The sequence below is a fragment of the Aquarana catesbeiana genome, linkage group LG06 (genome assembly GCF_042186555.1).
Source record: "Aquarana catesbeiana isolate 2022-GZ linkage group LG06, ASM4218655v1, whole genome shotgun sequence".
NCBI lineage: Eukaryota > Metazoa > Chordata > Amphibia > Anura > Ranidae > Aquarana > Aquarana catesbeiana.
The window spans coordinates 48,388,842-48,410,690 of record NC_133329.1 but is presented as its reverse complement, the minus strand read 5'-3'; the positions used below and the strand labels follow the sequence as shown (position 1 = coordinate 48,410,690).

The 21,849-nt window shown below is 43.0% G+C and overlaps 1 protein-coding gene across 3 annotated transcripts in view; it reads left to right on the top strand.

Annotated features, from left to right (window-relative positions):
• The window catches only part of LOC141148378 (uncharacterized), a 101,732-nt gene that overhangs the window by 61,736 nt on the left and 18,147 nt on the right, over nt 1-21,849 (top strand). For all 3 annotated transcript variants that reach the window (XM_073635813.1, XM_073635814.1, XM_073635816.1), the window contains exons 9-10: nt 7,275-7,475; nt 9,913-9,987. In XM_073635813.1, the coding sequence (XP_073491914.1) occupies nt 7,275-7,475; nt 9,913-9,987 (276 nt within the window). The remainder of the gene's footprint in view (nt 1-7,274; nt 7,476-9,912; nt 9,988-21,849) is intronic.

Here is a 21,849-nt window from a genome sequence, read left to right as displayed (position 1 = left end):
GGAAAAACAAAAGTGAAAAGCCACAAGGAAAAACCTCTCAGAGGCTCCGGTAATATGGCTCAGTCAAATTCTCCTCACACAGCTCAGGCCTGCGCTGACAAGAAACAGCTGCATTTACCTCAGGAACTGTATGACACAGATAGTGAATACAGTGCCAGCTCCCAGCCACAACAAGCAGATACATTACACCCAAATATATTAAAACAAATAGAGAAAATGCTACAGAAAGCTTTAAAGCAGACCTCTGACCAAATTACAGAGAAACTGACAAAAGAAATACGTGATTTAGGCCAACGCACAGCTGAATTGGAAAACAGAATGGATGACATTGAAACTAATGTACTATCACATGACAATGAATTGGAGTCTCTTAAAGATGAAAATTTAACGCTGCAAGCGCGTTTAGAAGATTTTGAGAATAGAGCACGCCGTTCAAACCTCCGCATACGAGGTATGCCTGAGTCAATCATTGACCTTCAATCGACTATGACTGCTCTTTTTCAGGAATTAACACCATCAATCCCAATTGAAAGATTGGAAATTGATAGAATCCATAGAGCTTTGGCGCCACGCAAAGCTGAAGGTCCCCCTCGTGACATCAATGTAAAGTTCCACTTTTTTCGCACAAAAGAGCAACTTATGACAGCCGCCAGGAACAAAGAATCTCTTACTTTTCAAGGTCATTCATACCAGATTTTTGCTGACCTATCACCAATAACAGTTGCTAAACGGCGCGCGATGAAACCTTTGCTCCAAAATCTCCAACACCACCATATCCCTTATCAATGGGGAGTCTCATTTTCTATTCGTTTTACATTTCAAGGCACCAAATATTCAAGCAGATTCTTCGAACAATTACAGAACACTTTGCAAAACCTTCATCTATACAATGGGCCACTACTAGCCCTCGTCGACGTACAACATCTAATTCTCCACAAAGTGCATCTAAGCCTGGAACTGACAGAAGCAGACAAAGTGCATCAAAAAGGGGTCGATTCAATTCCCCAGACCTGGACCTACCAGACACAATGGACTGAACGTATTTTGCATTTCTCTCTGAAGCTCATTTAACTTAACGGTTCACCTACCTTATCATTAAATTTTAAATATTTCAAGTTCTTAATATGTTATAAGTTAAAGTATATAACTTTACAATCGAATATTCATATATAATTAATTAAGGATTTGTTAAAAGGAATACTATTTAATCTGACTCTTATGTTTGCTTATTTTTTAAGGAATATAGCCAAAATCGGATGTCTAAACTGAAATTTTTTATTTTTTCATAAAATGTGGCCGCGGGGGACCCGAGAATTGGTCACTGCTCTCCCCCATTTTTCTGTCCTAGGACTCTCCTCCACTTGGGTTACAGTGTGAGGGACCTCCTCGGATAGACTTTGTGCCTCTGAGCTAGCAGATTTGCGTGCTCAGTACGCCATCGTTTTATTTTTATACATATATTAGTAATTATAACTTATTTTAAATATATGACTCTTATTATTTCTTTCTTCTCTCATAATCTACTTCTTCTTTTTTCTTTTATCCAATCTTTCCCTGGGGTTTCTTTGATTCCGCACCTGATAACAGAAATATATCGATATATCTTATGTAAAAATTATATATGGCTCCTTTAAATGTCCTAACCTTAAATGTCCAAGGTCTAAACATTCCTTAAGCGAACTAAAGTATTCAGATCTTTATCCTCCTCAAAAGCCCATATAGTGTGCCTCCAAGAGATGCATTTTACTGAAACTTCAACCCCTAAATATTTTGGGACATGCTACCCCCAAGTTTATACTGCTTCAGCTAAATCAAAACGCAGAGGAGTACTAATAGCATTTCACCGAACTACACCTTTTTCCCTCATAACAGAGATCAAAGATCCAGAAGGCCGCTATCTCATACTTTTGGGACACCTATGTGATATCCCACTCACAATTGTTTCCTATTATGCACCTAATAAAAGACCAACATCATTCCTCTCTCACTTGCTACAAGTAATAGATTCGCATAAAATGGGCACACTTTTGATATGTGGTGATTCGAATCAAGTTCTATATCCCTATCTAGATAAATCCCCTACTCCAACCGTATCCAGCTCTCAATCTCGTATGTTTCAAAGACTTCTTCAACAACATTCACTGCTAGATTCCTGGCGTGAAATAAATTCTTCAAAACGTCAATTCTCTTTTTACTCCCACCCACATAAATCTTTTTCCCGTATTGACCATATCCTAATATCTATAAGTATGTCACCAGAATTGCTCAACTCTTATATTAAACCTTATACTTGGACAGATCATTGTGCGATAATTTCAACCTTTACTTCTTTAATCCCAAAAGCTCAAGACCCCACATGGCACATAAACGATTCACTTCTCACACACCCATCACATTCATCTGACTTAGAATCAGCAATAAAAGAATATCTGGGATACAATGATACTCCTGATATATCCCCACTGACATTGTGGGAAGCCCATAAACCTGTTCTTAGAGGGGTCTGTCTACGACAAGCATCATACCTTAAAAAAGAAAAACGACAACTACAACAAAAACTAGAAAAAGAATTTAATGACTGCCACACAAATTTCCAATCAAACCCTACTCCAGTGTCAAAAGCACAACTTGATAAGGCAAGTTTAAATCTTGACCTATTCCTTTCAGAGTCGGTGGACAAAACAATACGTAAATCTAAACATAAATTCTACTTTAAAGCTAATAAACCTGGCACCCTTCTTGCACGTGCGCTTCAAAAATTAAATAACCCCTTTAAGCTAATTCGCCTAAAAATACCCCATGATAAATACACTAGTAACCCAGTAAAGATATTACACATCTTTCATAAACATCTTACTTCTTTATACAAAAAAGAAGGATCCTTCGACCAATCCTCAGCAGAATCATTTTTTTCACAAGTTAAACTTCCAACCATTTCTCAAGTTCAATACGATAACCTTGAAAGTCCTATTGAACCTATAGAAATCGAAATAGCAATTAAATCCCTTAAGTTAAATAAACGACCAGGCCCTGACGGATTCTCAGCCCTCTACTATAAAAAATTTTCCCATATTCTTACTCCCATCCTGGCAAAAGCATTTAACTCCCTACGTAACAAACAATCCTTCCGACCGGAAACTTTAACAGCAATAATTTCAATGATCCCTAAACCTCAGTCTGATGACTCATTTTGTATTAACTTTAGACCTATATCCTTATTAAACCTAGATATAAAACTACTAGCAAAATATAGATATCATTAATAAGCAAAGATCAAGTACGTTTCATCCCTTTACGACAAGCAGCAGATAATGCCCGTATAGCATCATTATTGATTCAAGCAGCTAAAACAAGGCGAATACCTCTGTGTCTCCTGTCATTAGATATCAAAAAAGCATTTGATACAGTGACGTGGCCCTACTTAAATTTCACTCTACAAAAATGGGGCTTTGGACCTCATTTTCTAAGTTGGGTCACTTCACTTTATAATAATGCCAAGGCATATGTTAAATATGCAGGATACAAACCAGACATGTTTGACATAAATAGAGGAACACGTCAGGGTTGTCCTCTCTCCCCACTTTTATTTGCCTTACTCATTGAACCTCTTGTCCAGGCTATCCGTACAGACCCCTCAATCAAGGGCATAGATTTAGCAGGCCATCAACATAAATTATGTCTATTTGCTGACGATGTATTAATTTTTATGTCTTCCCCTCATATTTCTGCTCCCAATCTTATAAGCAAACTAGATCACTTTGCCCAAATTTCTGGACTAATTATAAACTCACAAAAATCAACAGCTTCAAACATCTCTTTACCCCCGCAAACACTACAATAAGCTCAAACATCTCTGCCTTTTACATGGTCAACGTCTCACATATCTAGGTATTACTCTTACCCCCAATCTATCTGATATCTTCTCTGCTAACTATCCTCCACTACTACGAAAAATTACTAATTTTCTTAAACAATGGTCCTCTTTGCCAATATCATGGATTGGTAAAATAAATGTAATAAAAATGACTGTATTACCTAAAATGTTATATCTCTTTCGTGTATTACCCATTCCTGTCCTGGCATACTTCCTTAGGAACCTACAACGTAAAACACAAGCATTCATATGGAGCTCCTTAAAATCTTGCTTACCTACCCATACTCTTTATCTTTCTAAACTTAAAGGAGGATTAAGTTTCCCTAATTTTACTGATTATTTCAATGCAGCACAAATAGCACATATTCTTAAATATCACACGAAACACGAGATCCCCCTCAATCGACTGTGATCCGATCTCCATACCAAATCTAATATGGTCTACCTCTTCTGACCATAAAATAATAAAAAATAGGATTACTAAACATACAATTGCTATATGGGATAGATTCAAAGTAATCAAAAGCCTACAATCTCTGCATATACCTCTTGTATCATTTATTAGAAATCCACTTTTCTACCCGGCTCATACAGCTCCTAAAACTTTTAAAAATGGATTTCTGCTGATTTAACACAACTCTATGACCTGATAACGACCATTTTACTTAAAACATTTCCTGAAATATGTGAAACCCATCAATTTCCAGATTCAGAACTCTTTCGTTATCTACAGATCAAAAAATTTTTTATGCCATTTATACAAGGTAGAGATGATCTATGTGACATAACGCATTTTGAACGTATTTGTAAAAATGACCCCCACTCAAAGGGGCTTGTGTCAATGTTGTATAGTCACCTGAATGCTTTGCCTGATACAAAAACACCCTCCTATGTGGAAAAATGGGAGAATGATCTTGGTTTTCACATGGACTCATCCAAATGGGATAAAGTCTGGGCCAATACCGAAATATCTTCTCATAATGTAGTAGCCTTAGAGGCGAACTATAAAGTACTTATGCGTTGGTATCTGGTCCCTGTTAGGATCGCAAAATATGTTCCACAATACTCTCCACTTTGCTTTTGCGGCTGTGGTGATCTAGGAACGCATTTTCATATCTTTTGGGATTGCCATATAGCAAAAAATTATTGGAAAGAAATATTCCTAATGCTCTCTAAATTATTCAAGAAAACTATCATCCCAGATCCGACAATTGCGCTTCTAAATTTAAAGCCTACCCAAATCTCCTATACACAGTTTAAACTCCTTCTACAAATTACCACAGCCGCAAAGCAGACCATCGCCAAAGCGTGGAAGTCCTCATCACTAATGCTTTCTGAAACTACGAATAGAATACATCAGGCCATGATCCTCTCGAAAACAGATGCCATATCCAACGATAACATACCTAAATTTGAGAAAATTTGGAGTCCTTGGGTGACCCACTTTCTTTCTCCTAATTTTGACACTTCTTTACTAAGACCTTGGTAACTATATAACTTTGTTTTGAATAACTAATAAAAAGATACTATGTATATATTGTTACTAAGAAATCCCCGGAAACCTCTACTAATCCAGACTTTTTTTTTTTTTTTTCTTCTTCTTATCTTTACTTTCCTTTAATTCTTTTCTTTTCTTCTTATTCTATCCTGTCTTCTCCTATTTATTTTTTCATAACGAAAAAATTATAATACAATAATAGATAGTAAGCTCTAATGTCCTATTATAAATAACTGAATCTCATAGTAATTAATTTATATTATTTCTTTATTACATATTAGTCAAAGTTAAAAGTTTAACAACTTTTTCATTTTTTTGTTGCTCTTGATTATATAATTGTTAAAATTGATTGTAACACCTTAGTCTTTCTAAAACATATAGCCTATTTAAGTCTTTCATTGCTTGTAACTACAAGAAATACTAAGATCTGATATGTAAATTCAACTAATGCTACCATTTAATGTAATCAATATTTTGTTAATTGTATCAATGTTTATATTTTCAAAATCAATAAACAAATTTGACGAGAAGTTATCATGCTGATAACTGAGGAGCGGAGCAGCAGAAAGATACGGCACTTAGGACTTTGGAGAGAGGTAAGTAAACACTACAGATATAGACTATAATACCAAAAGTATTAGGACGCCTGCCTTTACACGCACATGAAATTTATTGACATCCCTGTCTTAGTCCGTAGTGCCACCCTTTGCAGCTTTAACAGCTTCAACTCTTCTGGGAAGGCTGTCCACAAGGTTTAGGAGTGCGTCTATGGGAATGTTAGACCATTCTTCCAGAAGCGCATTTGTGAGGCCAGGCACTGATGTTGGACGAGAAGGCCTGGCTAGCAGTCTCCGTTCTAATTCATTCCAAAGGTGTTCTATTGAGTCAGGACTCTGTGCAGGCCAGTCAAGGTCCTCCACCCCAAACTCGGTCATCCATGTCTTTATGGACCTTGCTTTGTGCACTGGTGCGCAGTCATGTTGGAACAGGAAGGGGCCATCCCCAAACTGTTCCCACAAAGTTGGGCGCATGAAAATGTCCAAATATCTTGGCATAATGATGCCTTAAGAGTTGCCTCACAGGAACTAAGGGGCCAAGTCCAACCCTTGAAAAACAACTCTACACAATAATCCCCCCTCCACCAAATGATTTGGACCAGTGCGCAAAGCAAGGTCCATAAAGACATGGATGAGTGTGTTTGTGGTGGAGGAACTTGACTGGCCTACACAGAGTCCTGACCTCAAACCGATAGAACACCTTTGAGATAAATTAGAGCGGAGACTGTGAGCCAGGCCTTCTCAACATCCAACATCAGTGCCTGACCTCACAAATGCGCTTCTGGAAGAATGGGCAAACATTCCCATAGACACACTCCTAAACCTTGTGGACAGCCTTCCCAGAAGAGTTGAAGCTGTTATAGCAGCAAAGGTTGGGCCAACTCAATATTGAACCCTACGGACTAAGACTGGGATATCATTAAGGTTCATGTGCGTGTAAAGGCAGGTGTCCTAATACTTTTGGCAATATAGTTTATGTGCCCATGTCAGATTTCATGAATGGGATTTATATCCACTTTAACCTAAATAACTAAAAACTGAACATCATAAGCACCCCTGCCAATGGTAAATGATTTGTCTCAACCCTTTAACTGCTACTTTGTCTGGACAGCTTGGTGTGTTAAAGGAAGTTTAAAAATAACATACTTCCTGGCCGCTTCACCAGGTGAATATAAAGGAAAAAAGCCTAAAAAATTGAATACAGCCATCACATCTAAGAATTGCTAAGCTGCATTTTAACAATTTTTTTTGGGGGGGGGTTAATACTGCTTTAATGATCTTTTGAATCTAGGGGTTGCTGAAAAGTCACTTGGTATTCTAATGTGTCTTTGTGTTTTTTTTAAAGCTTCTAAAGCCATGAAAGGTATGCAAGTGCGCAGCAGTATGGGTTCCAAAGCTGCAACTACGAATGATTATTCTGTATCAAGCTCTGGAATCCCAGCGAAGAAAATGATAAGACGAGATGGAGATGTTCCAAAACAGTCACATAACACTGGACAAAATGTGAATAAACAGACCAGACCAATCCAGAAACAAGCAAGTCAAGGTAACAGATAAATGTTGGTGTAGCACCCTCTAGGTAGGTAGGTGCTAGAGTGAGGATTTTTCTATAGCGTAGGGATATTTTAGAAACATTATATATAACCTCTAACTGGATTTTTAAGGCAATGAAGATTTTTTAAATTTACTTAAAATCAATTTTATTGTAATAGATCAGGAAAAATTATGACTGTTTACACAAAAAATATCAAATAAGTGAAGAAAATTTACAAAATATCCGTATTGCTAATATTACATAACTATAAAAACAGTTTCGGAGAGAAGTGATACAGCACACCACCCAATACAATCACCACAGATGAAAACCGTGGCGTCGAGTGGTGGATTCCAACGCGTTTCAACCTGTATATTTTTATGAAAAGTCTTCTTCAGGGAAATGCATCACATTCTAGAAAATCAGAAAATCGTAATATTACAATTTATAAATTTTTTTATCATCAATTTTTATCAATGTATCATAGTTCCTGCAATGTGCAGTTGTTCTATTACTCACATCCTCCCAGGACATCTCATGGATAAACATAGGCTCCCAACCGCGGTGGATGGTACCAAGTCTCCAAAAATTAAAAACTCCTATAACTCCTACAAGACGGCTGGAAATATGCATGAAATCCAAATATTTGGCGTTTTTCAGCATCAAGTAGTGATAGCTGTTTAAAAAGAGGGGGGCATAATTAGAAAGCGTAGGGATATTTAGGCAGGCCTAGCTAGTGACTAGGCCTGTTTGTTTTCATTCTGGGCTGGGAGTGGCTCAGGGCAGAGCGATTTACAGGTAGCATCACTGTCACCTCACTCTTCTTTCTAGAAAGTGCTAGAAAGAGAGGAGGAGAGGGGAGGTGGAGCTGCCTGGGGTATTTTGAGGAGCCTTGACCAATCCCCAACTTGGATTGGCAGGGTGAAGGTCTCCATAATTACCCAGGTTCAGCCCAGCTGGGGGGGGAGTTGTCAGGTGGAAAAGCTGGAGTGAGAGAGTGTGAAGACTGTTGGGGCCCATGGGAGGACAGCAGGAAAGAACACTGCTAAGAGACTCCAGGGAGGACAACTGGTCACAGCCAGGAGGGCTGGTGAATGAAGCACAGTCGGGAGGACTGGGAGGCATGCCTGGGAGAACTGGGAGATTGCAGTTTTAGATGGGGGGGCAGAACCAGGAAGAGAGGACTGTGGGAAGGGCAGTGGAAAGAGGTCATTGCAGCGGGGCTGGCTGGCAAGGCCTGAAGAAAGCTATCTGGACTTGGTAGCTGAGTAGAGGACAGCTAGCACCTGAACTATTTCTACACCACAGGGGCCCAAGGTCCCTGCCCGCAAAAGGCAGTTCATTGAGGCCTAGTTGAGTTATTGTCAGACCTAACCATGCAGTGTTAGCTAGCCTGGAGGAGTAACAGTCTGCAGCAAGTGAAGTGCTGGAGGAGTGAAGGATAAGAGGTCTTAAAGTGGATGTAAACCCAAATTTTTTTTTTTTAATGTCATAATGTAGAGTATAAGATTTCCTATCATTTGAGCGCAGTCTTGCCACAAAGAGTTAATCCAGCTCTGAGCAATCCTCTTTTATTGTTCAGTGAGATAAAACTTGACAAACAGAGAAAAACTTTGTCAAATCCTCCCCCTTGCTGTGAGTGACAGGTGATTTACATCTCGTGCACTAGCCTAAGACATGCATTATTTTTTAATTCCCACCCCCACTCCTCTCTTCAGCAGCTCTGCAAGGATTAGCTATTCCACACCTCAGCATGATTGGGCATGCTGAAGTCATGTGGTTACTTTCCTGTCTTTTCACTGGATGTTAGAGATCATAGCAGAAGTTCAGTGTAAGAAATACACAGGAGAAAATGCATATTGACAAGGGGAGTGTAGAGGTGGGCGGGGAGTCTACTGACATCATGACTCCACCCACCGAGCTCCAGACAACAGACCCACCCACAGAATCTGCAGTTTTTCGGGTCTCATAACAGGACAGAGGGGAGACATTTGACAGGTAAAGACACATGCAGGAGGCATGTATATCCTTATAGATAACCCCTATGGCAGTAGTTTAGAAAGGATGACATTGGGTTTACATCCACTTTAAGCAAGAGTTTCTTGTGGAGAAAACTGGAGTGTATATACTGGAGTGTATATAGAAGTCCCAAGCAAGTTGTGCAGAATTTTCCTGGGCATCCCATAATTTCCCATTCCCATCCAAATTCAATCCCCTCTATAAAAAAAACAAAAAAAACAAAACAAAAGTGTATGGACTGTTCTATGTGGCTTAGTGTCTGAGAGATGGATGTTGGGCTGGGCAGGGTGACAGATGAACCACTACATTCAGCGACCCCTATGGTGGCATGGCTACATTGGTATTGTGGATGATTCTGTAACATTGATCTGTGTATTTTTCTTGATGTCATCAGAAACCCTGCCTGAGTCTCACTTATTTCATGTTCCAGGAATTTCACAATTAATTCAACAAAGTGTGAATAAAAAGGAAGGACCCAGACCAGCCCAAAAACAACCAAAACCAGGTAATATAGAGAAATGTTGGTAGTATATGATATACTAAACTGCTTATTGGGATGATTGGATTATTGGCTACAAAGCACAAAACTCTCACTAGATGTCAGTATACTTTTTACACACATATATGGTAATGACTCAAAATATGTTATTCTTTTCTGCAGTGCTTAATACAATGTTGCAAGAAGCAGATGCTAATGTTTAACTGTTTACTTGCTGATTTATTTACTTGCAGCTTTACAATAATAGTAATTATTTTACAATACTTAGGTCAAATGCATTACATAGGATGTGTATCCATGATGTTCCACCTGTTTCTGATAGGTACATACTGTATGTGTGTGTGTGTATATACAGTGGCTTGCGAAAGTATTCGGCCCCCTTGAACTTTTCAACCTTTTGCCACATTTCAGGCTTCAAACATAAAGATATAACATTTTAATTTTTTGTGAAGAATCACCAACAAGTGGGACACAATTGTGAAGTGGAACGAAATCTATTGGATATTTTAAACTTTTTTAGCAATTAAAAAACTGAAAAGTGGTGCGTGCAAAATTATTCGGCCCCTTTACTTTCAGTGCAGCAAACTCACTCCAGAAGTTCAGCGAGGATCTCTGAATGATCCAATGTTGTCCTAAATGACTGATGGTGATAAATAGAATCCACCTGTGTGTAATCAAGTCTCTGTATAAATGCACCTGCTCTGTGATAGTCTCAGGGTCGGTTCACACTGGGACGACTTGGGATCCGACTTGTACGCCCTCAAGTCGCCCCAAGTCGCCCCAGAAAGAGATTCACATTTAAGTGAATGGGAGCGTCTTAATAGACACTACTGAAGTCGCTCCGGCTTCAGAGCGTACTCCCTGTACTACTTTGATCCGACTTTGATCCGACTTCAGCCTATTGACTATCATTGAAGTCGGATCAAAGTCGGATCGCCGTCTCGCATGATCCGACTTCGGCATGCGACTTGTGCTCAGATGATCTTGAGGGGGAACTCCGCGCCAAATTTTAAATAAAAATCCGGCATGGGTTCCCCCTCCAAGAGCATACCAGGCCCTTGGGTCTGGTATGGACCTTGAGGGGAACCCCCTACGCCGAAAAAGCGGCGTGGGGGGTCCCCCAATCCATACCAGACCCTTATCCGAGCACGCAGCCCGGCCGGACAGGAATGGGGGTGGGGGACGAGCCAGCGCCCCCCCCATCCTGAACCGTACCAGGCCGCATGCCCTCAACATGGGGGGGTTGGTGCCTTGGGGAAGGGGGGCGCGCTGCGCCCCCCCCCACCCCAAAGCACCTTGTCCCCATGTTGATGAGGACAAGGGCCTCTTCCCGACAACCCTGGCCGTTGGTTGTCGGGGTCTGTGGGCTTATCGGAATCCGGGAGCCCCCTTTAATAAGAGGGCCCCCAGATCCCGGCCCCCCACCCTATGTGAATGAGTATGGGGTACATCGAACCCCTACCCATTCACCTAGGGAAAGTGTCAATTTAAAAAAAAACACTACACAGATTTTTAAAGTAATTTATTAGACAGCTCCGGGGGTCTTCTTCTGACTTCAGGGTCTCTCCGGTTCTTCTCCGCGCTCTCCGGGTCTTCTGCCGGGCTCCTCTGCTATTTTCTGCTCTTTTGCTATAGCGGAGGAGCCCGGTCTGCTGCCTTCTTCTCTTCGGGGGTCTCTCCGGTTCTTCTCCGTGCTCTCCGGATCTTCTGCCGGGCTCCTCCGCTATTTTCTGCTCTTTTGCCGCACTTTTGCTATAGCGAAGGAGCCCGGTCTTCAATCTTCTGCCTTCTGCCCTCTTCTCCTGATGTTGACACGACACTCTCTGGGGCTGGAATGCACTCTGAGCGCTCCGCTTTGACTTATATAGGTGGTGACCACGCCCCCTTATGCCGTCACAGTCCCTGGGCATGCTGGGACTGTGACGTTTTAGGGGGCGTGGTCATCACCCAATGACCACGCCCCCTTATGCAGTCATAGTCCCAGCATGCCCAGGGACTGTGACGGCATAAGGGGGCGGGGTCACCGCCTATATAAGTCAGAGCGGAGCGCACAGAGAGCATTCTAGCCGGAGAGAGCATCGTGTCAACATCAGAAGAAGAGGAGAGGGCAGAAGACGGAAGACCGGGCTCCTCCGCTTTAGCAAAAGAGCGGCAGAAGAGAGCGGAGGAGCCCGGAGAAAGATCCGGAGAGCGTGGAGAAGAACCGGAGAGACCCCCGAAGTCGGAAGAAGACCCCCGGAGCTGTCTAATAAAATACTTTAAAAATCTATGTAGTGTTTTTTTTTAAATTGACACTTTTTCCCTAGGTGAATGGGTAGGGGTACGATGTACCCCATACTCATTCACATAGGGTGGGGGGCCGGGATCTGGGGGCCCCCTTATTAAAGGGGGCTCCCGGATTCTGATAAGCCCTCCGCCCGCAGACCCCGACAACCAACGGCCAGGGTTGTCGGGAAGAGGCCCTTGTCCTCATCAACATGGGGACAAGGTGCTTTGGGGGGGGCCCGCAACGCGCCCCCTCCCCCAAGGCACCAACCCCCCATGTTGAGGGCATGCGGCCTGGTACGGTTCAGGAGGGGGGGGGGGGGCGCTCGCTCGTCCCCACTCCCATTCCTGTCCGGCCGGGCTGCGTGCTCGGATAAGGGTCTGGTATGGATTGGGGGGGACCCCCCACGCCGTTTTTTCGGCGTAGGGGGTTCCCCTCAAGGTCCATACCAGACCCAAGGGCCTGGTATGCTCCTGGAGGGGGAACCCATGCCGGTTTTTTATTTAAAATTTGGCGCAGAGTTCCCCCTAAAGATTCATACCAAACACAGTGGCGGGGATCCAAGTCGGATCCCCGTTCATTAAAAGTCGGACACATGTCGCAGGGCAAAGTCGGATCCACAAGTCGCGTTGAAGTCGCATTGAAGTCGCGTTGCAAAGTCGCGTTGAAGTCGTGTTGCCCCTGTGTGAATCGAGCCTCAGGGTTCTGTTGAAAGCGCAGAGAGCATCATGAAGACCAAGGAACACACCAGGCAGGTCCGTAATACTGTTGTGGAGAAGTTTAAAGCCAGATTTGGATACAAAAAGATTTCCCAAGCTTTAAACATCCCAAGGAGCACTGTGCAAGCGATCATTTTGAAATGGAAGGAGTATCAGACCACTGCAAATCTACCAAGACCTGGCTGTCCCTCTAAACTTTCAGCTCAGACAAGGAGAAGACTGATCAGAGATGCAGCCAAGAGGCCCATGATCACTCTGGATGAACTGCAGAGAACTACAGCTGAGGTGGGAGAGTCTGTCCATAGGACAACAATCAGTCGTACACTGCACAAATATGGCCTTTATGGAAGAGTGGCAAGAAGAAAGCCATTTCTCAAAGATATCCATAAAAAGTCTGGTCTAAAGTTTGCCACAAGCCACCTGGGAGACACACCAAACATGTGGAAGAAGGTGCTCTGGTCCGATGAAACCAAAATCGAACTTTTTGGCCACAATGCAAAACGATATGTTTGGCGTAAAAGCAACACAGCTCATCACACTCAACACACCATCACCACTGTCAAACATGGTGGTGGCAGCATCATGGCTTGGGCCTGATTTTCTTCAGCAGGGACAGGGAAGATGGTTAAAATTGAGGGGAAGATGGATGCAGCCAAATACAGGACCATTCTGGATGAAAACCTGTTGGAGTCTGCAAAAGACCTGAAACTGGGACGGAGATTTATCTTCCAGCAAGACAATGATCCCAAACATAGAGCAAAATCTACAAAGGAATGGTTCACAAATAAACGTATCCAGGTGTTAGAATGGCCAAGTCAAAGTCCAGACCTGAATCCAATCGAGAATCTGTGGAAAGAGCTGAAAAGTGTTGTTCACAAACGCTCTCCATCCAACCTCACTGAGCTCGAGCTGTTTTGCAAGGAAGAATGGGAAAGAATTTCAGTCTCTCGATGTGCAAAACTGATAGAGACATACCCCAAGTGACTTGCAGCTGTAATCGCAGCAAAAAGTGGCTCTACAAAGTATTAAAGCAAGGGGGCCGAATAATTTTGCACGCCCCACTTTTCATTTTTGTATTAGTTAAAAAAGTTTCAAAAATCCAAAAGATTTTGTTCCACTTCACAATTGTGTCCCACTTGTTGGTGATTCTTCACAAAAAATAAAAATTTTATATCTTTATGTTTGAAGCCTGAAATGTGGCAAAAGGTTGAAAAGTTCAAGGGGGCCGAATACTTTCGCAAGTCACTGTATATATATATATATATATATATATATATATATATATATATATTTGTATAATTCTTTTTCTACATGGGGATTATGGGTGGATTATCATGGCTAAACATGCCTAGGAGCTCAGTTAACCTATTTCTGATAAAAACATGGGTATAATTATTTTTCTACATGGGGATTATGGGGGAAATATCATGGTTACACATTCCAAGAAACATATATAACCTATTTCTGATAGGAATATGCATATAATTTTTTTTCACATGGGGATTATGGGGGGGGGGATATCAAGGTTACACATTCCAAGAAGCATATTTAACCTATTTCTGATAAAAATACTGTATGTGTATAATTATTTTACCTGGCCCACCTCGCGTCAGCACACAACGTGTTAACACCACATGACCACCTGTATCTAGTTGAATAAAAAGCAGCCCCTCCTCCAACTAGGATGTTCTTTTTTGGTCTGCTCCAGGCCACCTGTTGGTATATAATTTGTTTGCTGCATCCCCCCCTGCCGAACCTACCCCTCCATGTTCAGTCTCTCATGGAGTTGGAAGACCCTGAATGCTGAAGGTAAACCCTTCTAAAAACTAGGTGCCTTGTGCCAAGGCCGCGGGCAAAATGATGCTTAAACAGCATTGATATTGTACAGGTATGGTATTATAAGAGCTCTGCAATGTCATCATTGCCTCTCCTTTGGGTTTTTTCCTGTCTTTTTATATGCAGCGCACCGCACTGCTCTCCTGGCTTTATTGTCAGTCTGAGAGCAGCTGTTAATGGTGTCACAGGGGGCAGAGAGATGGGCAGCACAGGATGGGAACTGCCAGACACCATGTAATGGTGTAAATGATTTTGGAGGTTTGCAGTTGTGAGGGCTTCTCTTCCTCTTTCTCTGCAGTCCTGCCAGGTAAAGAACTTCCCTCATATTCTGACTGAGTCTCCTGTCTGTCTTTGGATGTGTATAGACTGTTCTATATGGCTGAGTGTCTGAGAGATGGATGTTGGGCTGGGCAGGGTGACAGGTGAACCACTACATTCAGCGACCCCTATGGGGGGCATGGCTACATTGGTATTGTAGATTAGGGATGAGCTTCGAGATGACCGTTCGACAAATTGCGAAAGTTATGGGCCGTTCGCCCCAAATTCGAGTGGCGCGTCACGGCCCATACTTCACTGCGGCATCACAGTGCATTGCTGGCTGATAATTGGCCAAGCATGCGCTATGACCCGCATGCTTGGCCAATCACAGCGCCGTCTGTACAGAGAGCCGTAATTGGCCAAAGCCAGGGTGGCTTTGGCCAATTATGGCTCAGGGGGTTTAGTACACGCCCCACACTATATAAGGCCGCCTGCATGGCGGCCTTGTGTAGTGTGTTGCGGCGGCGGAGAGATAGACAGAGAGACAGTGTCATGTGATTTAAGTTAGATACTTACAGTGTATTGTGTATATATATGCATTCTAGGTGTTTGTGTGTGTGTGTATATGTGTATATATCGATTATATATATATATATATATACACACTGTATTCAGTTTAGCTAAGTTTAGCTAGATCCTAGTTCCTGTTATTCTCTTCCTACTGACAGGCAGGCAGCTGTTTTTACAGTATTTACAGCTACCTGAAGACAATTGTTGTTGTTCTGATCCTATTAATACCACAGGCAGGCAGCTGCAGTATTTACAGTTAGCGTACTGTGTCCTCTGCACAGAGTGCACCTAAAGCTACCTGAAGACAATTGCTGTTGTTCTGATCCTATTAGTACCACAGGCAGGAAGCTGCAGTATTTACAGTCAGTGTAGTGTGTCCTCTGCACAGTGTGCACCTAAAGCTACCTGAAGACAATTGCTGTTGTTCTGATCCTATTAATACCACAGGCAGGCAGCTGCATTATTTATAGTGTGCTGTGTCCTCTGCACAGTGTGCACCTAAAGCTACCTGAAGACAATAGCTGTTGTTCTGATCCTATTAATACCACAGGCAGGCAGCTGCAGTATTTACAGTAGTGTGCTGTGTCCTCTGCACAGTGTGCACCTAAAGCTACCTGAAGACAATTGTTGTTGTTCTGATCCTATTAATACCACAGGCAGGCAGCTGCAGTATTTACAGTTAGCGTACTGTGTCCTCTGCACAGAGTGCACCTAAAGCTACCTGAAGACAATTGCTGTTGTTCTGATCCTATTAATACCACAGGCAGGCAGCTACAGTATTTACAGTTAGTGTACTGTGTCCTCTGCAGAGTGTGCACCTAAATTTACCTGAAGAAAATTGGCTGTGTTCTTCTGATCCTATTAGTACCACAGGCAGGCAGCTACAGTATTTACAGTTAGTGTACTGTGTCCTCTGCACAGTGTGCACCTAAAGCTACCTGAAGAAAATTGGTGATGTTCTTCTGATCCTATTAGTACCACAGGCAGGCAGCTGCAGCTGCAGTATTTACAGTTAGTGTACTGTGTCCTCTGCACAGTGTGCACCTAAAGCTACCTGAAGATGGTGTTCTCATACTAATAATATTACAGGCAGGCACGTGATTCTGCTAGCTGCAGTATCAGTGTATATACAGTCAGGTCCATAAATATTGGGACATCGACACAATTCTAATCTTTTTGGCTCTATACACCACCACAATGGATTTGAAATTAAACGAACAAGATGTGCTTTAACTGCAGACTTTCAGCTTTAATTTGAGGGTATTTACATCCAAATCAGGTGAATGGTGTAGGAATTATAACAGTTTGTATATGTGCCTCCCACTTTTAATACTTGGTTGCAAATACTTTGCAGTCAATTACAGCCTGAAGTCTGGAACGCATAGACATCACCAGATGCTGGGTTTCATCCCTAGTGATGCTCTGTCAGGCCTCTACTGCAACTGTCTTCAGTTCCTGCTTGTTCTTGGGGCATTTTCCCTTCAGTTTTGTCTTCAGCAAGTGAAATGCATGCTCAGTCGGATTCAGGTCAGGTGATTGACTTGGCCATTGTATAACATTCCACTTCTTTCCCTTAAAAAACTTTTTGGTTGCTTTTGTAGTATGCTTCGGGTCATTGTCCATCTGCACTGTGAAGCGCTGACCAATGAGTTCTGAAGCATTTTGCTGAATGTGAGCAGATAATATTGCCCGAAACACTTCAGAATTCATCCTGCTGCTTTTGTCAGCAGTCACATCATCAATGAATACAAGAGAACCAGTTCCATTTGCAGCCATACATGCCCACACCATGACACTACTACCACCATGCTTCACTGATGAGGTGGTATGCTTTGGATCATGAGCAGTTCCTTTACTTCTCCATACTCTTCTCTTCCCATCACTCTGGCACAAGTTGATCTTGGTCTCATCTGTCCATAGGAAGTTGTTGCAGAACTGTGAAGGATTTTTTAGATGTTGTTTGGCAAACTTTAATCTGGCCTTCCTGTTTTTGAGGCTCACCAATGGTTTACATCTTGTGGTGAACCCTCTGAATTCACTCTGGTGAAGTCTTCTCTTGACACACATACACCTACCTCCTGGAGAGTGTTCTTGATCTGGCCAGCTGTTGTGAAGGGTGTTTTCTTCACCAGAGAAAGAATTCTTCGGTCATCCGCCACAGTTGTTTTCCGTGGTCTTTGGGGTCTTTTGGTGTTGCTGAGCTCACCAGTGCTTTCTTTATTTTTAAGGATGTTCCAAACAGTTGATTTGGCCACACCTAATGTTTTTGCTATCTCTCTGATGGGTTTGTTTTGTTTTTTCAGCCTAATGATTGCTTGCTTCACTGATAGTGACAGCTCTTTGGATCTCATATTGAGAGTTGAGAGCAACAGGTTCCAAATGCAAATAGCACACATGGAATGAACTCAGGACCTTTTATCTGCTCCTTGTAAATGGGATAATGAGGGAATAACACACACCTGGCCATGGAACAGCTGAGCAGCCAATTGTCTCATTACTTTTGGTCCCTTAAAAAGTGGGAGGCACATATACAAGCATTTGCAATTCCTACACCGTTCACCTGATTTGGAAAATACCCTCAAATTAAAGCTGAAAGTCTGCAGTTAAAGCCCATCTTGTTCCTTTCATTTCAAATCCATTGTGGTGGTGTATAGAGACGAAAAGATTAGAATTGTGTCAATGTCCCAATATTTATGGACCTGACTGTATATACATCCCAGCTTTGTGCAGCTACATCTCACTGCAGGCCATTAGTATGTCTGGAAGGCCAACAAGGAGAGGCAGATAGTCACAAGCCAATAAAAGAGGGCAAGCAGGCTCTGTGTCTAGAGGCAACAGTGCTGGTCATGGAGACAGTGCATCCTCATCAGCACGTGGCCGTGGGACACGCTTGTCATTTTTTTCGGCAGCTGGCCGTGTTGAGCCGCAACATGCAGAAGACTTAGTAGAGTGGATGACAAGCCGTCCTCATCCTCCTCATCCTCTGTCACCCAGGCTCAGGGTACTTTGTCCGGCAAAGCAGCTGCCAACGTGGCCTCTTCCCTCGGCTCAATGGCATCAGTCACTCCTTCCCTAGCCCCACCATGTCCTCTTGAGAAGTCCCCCGAACTGTTTGACCATAGTGTTGTGTACATGCTCCAGGAAGATGCCCAGGGTTTTGAAGGCTCCGATGATGGTACCCAGCTAGAGGAAGGCAGTAACATGAGCCCAATGAGAGGGGGTGCCCAAGAAGGACAGCAATCTGGCAGTCATGTTCCCCCAGCTGCAGCATACTGCCAGCTTTGCTCCAGTGATGAGGAGGGAGGGGATGATGAGCTCACTGACTCCACGTGGGCCTGATAGGAGAGAGGAGGAGGAGGAGGCACATCTCCAATGAGGCAGGATGCCCTCCAGGGGCCAGCTTAAGGGCAGCACACCGATTGCATCACACCGCAGAGCTCCGCATGTGCAGGGCGCTGCTGTCTCTGCGCGTTATTCCAAAAGTTCTTTGGTGTGGGCCTTTTTTGAGACGAGTGCATCGGATCCCACCGCTGCTATTTGCAACATATGTCTCAAACGTATCTCGCATGGCCAAAACATCACCCGCTTGGGCACCACATGCTTGACCAGACATGATGATTACTGGCTGGCAACCCTCCTTGATCCACATTACAAGGGTAAGGTTGTGGGCCTTATCTTGCCGTCGCAGAGGGAGCAGAGGATGAAACATTTTCATGAGGCCTTGCAGAAAGGTTTGTGCAAGGCATTTCCAGAGCCTGGGAGGTTACAATTTCCTGGTCCTAAACAACATGTTGCTGAGGCTTCGGTCAGTCACAGAAGGAGCGGTGGAGAAGGTGGCCGTCTGAGCGATGCATTCAGACAATTTTTTGGTCCGCAGCCCCAAGGTCTCCAGCAACCATCGCCAGCGTCTGATTCACATGGTGCAGGATTACCTAGGGGCAAGATCAGACTTGGACACCATTCCCACCGAAAATCTGGGTTACTGGGTCTTGAGGATGGATCACTGGCCAGTGCTTGCACAGTATGCAATTGAGCTACTGGCCTGTCCTGCATCCAGCGTTCTTTCAGGACGCACATTCAGTGCTGCTGGAGGCTTTGTAACTGATCACAGGGTGTGCCTGTCCACCGAATCGGTTGATCAGCTGACCTTCATAAAAGTGAATCAGTCTTGGATCATCAGCTACCAAGCACCTGATGCTGATGTAACCGATTTTTTTTTTTAATGTGAGATGCCTTCAAGACTGCCTATGATGTTGCTGAGTGACTATCCTGTTATGTTGAGTCACAATCCTCTTCCTCCCCAATTTTCATGCTGATAGTTGTAAGAACATTTTTGGTTCTGGGCACCGCCACCAGTGGCCAAGGCCCAATTTTTCTGCCCCTGTTTAGCAGTGGTGTATAAGTACAATTTTTGATGCAATACTTTTCAGCAGGGCTCATTCCTGCGCTCCAACTATAGCATCTGTGAGGGGTTGCAGTGTTGTGGCACCAGTGCCTAAGGCCCAATTTTTCTGCCCCTGTTCAACAGGGACATGTAATTACAATTCTTGATTTAATATTTGACAGCAGGGCCCATTCCTGCACCCACCAAGAGTAACTGTGAGGGCTTACAGTGTTGTGGCAACACCACCACCAAAGGCCCATTTTTTCTGCCCCTGTTCAACAGGAGCATGTAATTACAATTTTTGATATAATATTTCACAGCAGGGCCCGTTCCAGCGCCCGCCAAGAGTAACTGTGAGGAATTACAGTGTTGTGTCACCAGCACCACCACCAAAGACCCAATTTTTCTACCACTGTTCAACAATGGCATGTAATTACAATTCTTGATCTAATATTTCACAGCAGGGCCCGTTCCTGCGCCCACCAAGAGTAACTGTGAGGGCTTACAGTGTTGTGGCAACACCAACACCTAAGGCCCCAATTTCTGCAGAGTATATAGGGCAGGCCCCTACTTTCAAACATCCAACTTACAAACGACTCCTACTTGCAAATGAAAGGAGACAACAGGAAGTGAGATGAAATCTACCCCTAAGAAGGGAAATTTTCTTCTGTAAGAGTTAATATGGGAAAAACGTGTCTCCTCTTCACTGATGCTTTATCACCAATCCTTGTTTCACTAAAAACCCCAAATTTTCAAAAAACATTTGTCATTGGGACATAAAGTGAGGTGAAATCTTCTGAAGAGGAGGAAAGACAGCAAAACAAATGTTACAGGGGCGATAACCCTTCCCTATGTTTTCCGAAAAGCTTAAAAATAGATTTTTTGGCTGGAGCTACACTTTAAAAATGTACCAGTTCAAAATTACAAACAGATTCTACTTAACAACAAACCTACAGTCCCTGTCTTGTTTGCACCACCTGTATACTGCTGCTCAGAGTATATAGGGCCTGGGGGCCCTACGCTTTTCCTTTTTTTAATTTGGGTGTGGGGTTCCCCTTAATATCTATACAAGACCCAAAGGGCCTGGTAATAGACTGGGGGGTACCCATGCCATTTGTCTCACTGATTTCCATCCATATTGCCGGGACCCAACATTACATTAAAGCCGCAAGCAGTTTTAAATGACTTTTATTCCTTTAAAAATGTCATTTTGTGCAAGGACTGTTTTAAGCATGGGAAACATGCGCCACTTTACAGGCATACTATAGACAACTCCCAGGTATGATATTTAAAGGAATATTTCACTTCTTTTTCACTTTAAGCATCATTAAAATCACTGCTCCCGAAAAAACGGCCGTTTTTAAAACTTTTTTTTGCATTGATACATGTCCCCTGGAGCAGGACCCGGGTCCCCAACCCTTTTTAGGATAATAACTTGCATATTAGCCTTTAAAATTAGCACTTTTGATTTCAAACGTTTGAGTCCCATAGACTTTAATGGTCTTCTAAAGTTTGCGCGAACTTTCGGTCCGTTCGCAGGATCTGGTGCGAACCGAACCGGGGGGTGTTCGGCTCATCCATACTCTGGAGTCATTGAAGACCAAGAATCAACTACGCCAAACAAGCCCACCCCAAGCATAAGGGTGTGATAGGCTTACCAGACCTTAGGAATTACCATTGTGCTTTCCACCTATCCAGGATACTAGACTGGAATATACATGATAAAATCAAACAATGGGTTGATTTGGAGGCTTCTTTCCCCCTGAACTCCTTACCCTGGCTACTTCCAAAACATATCCCAACCAAACTTTTTCTACATCCCCTAATTGAACATA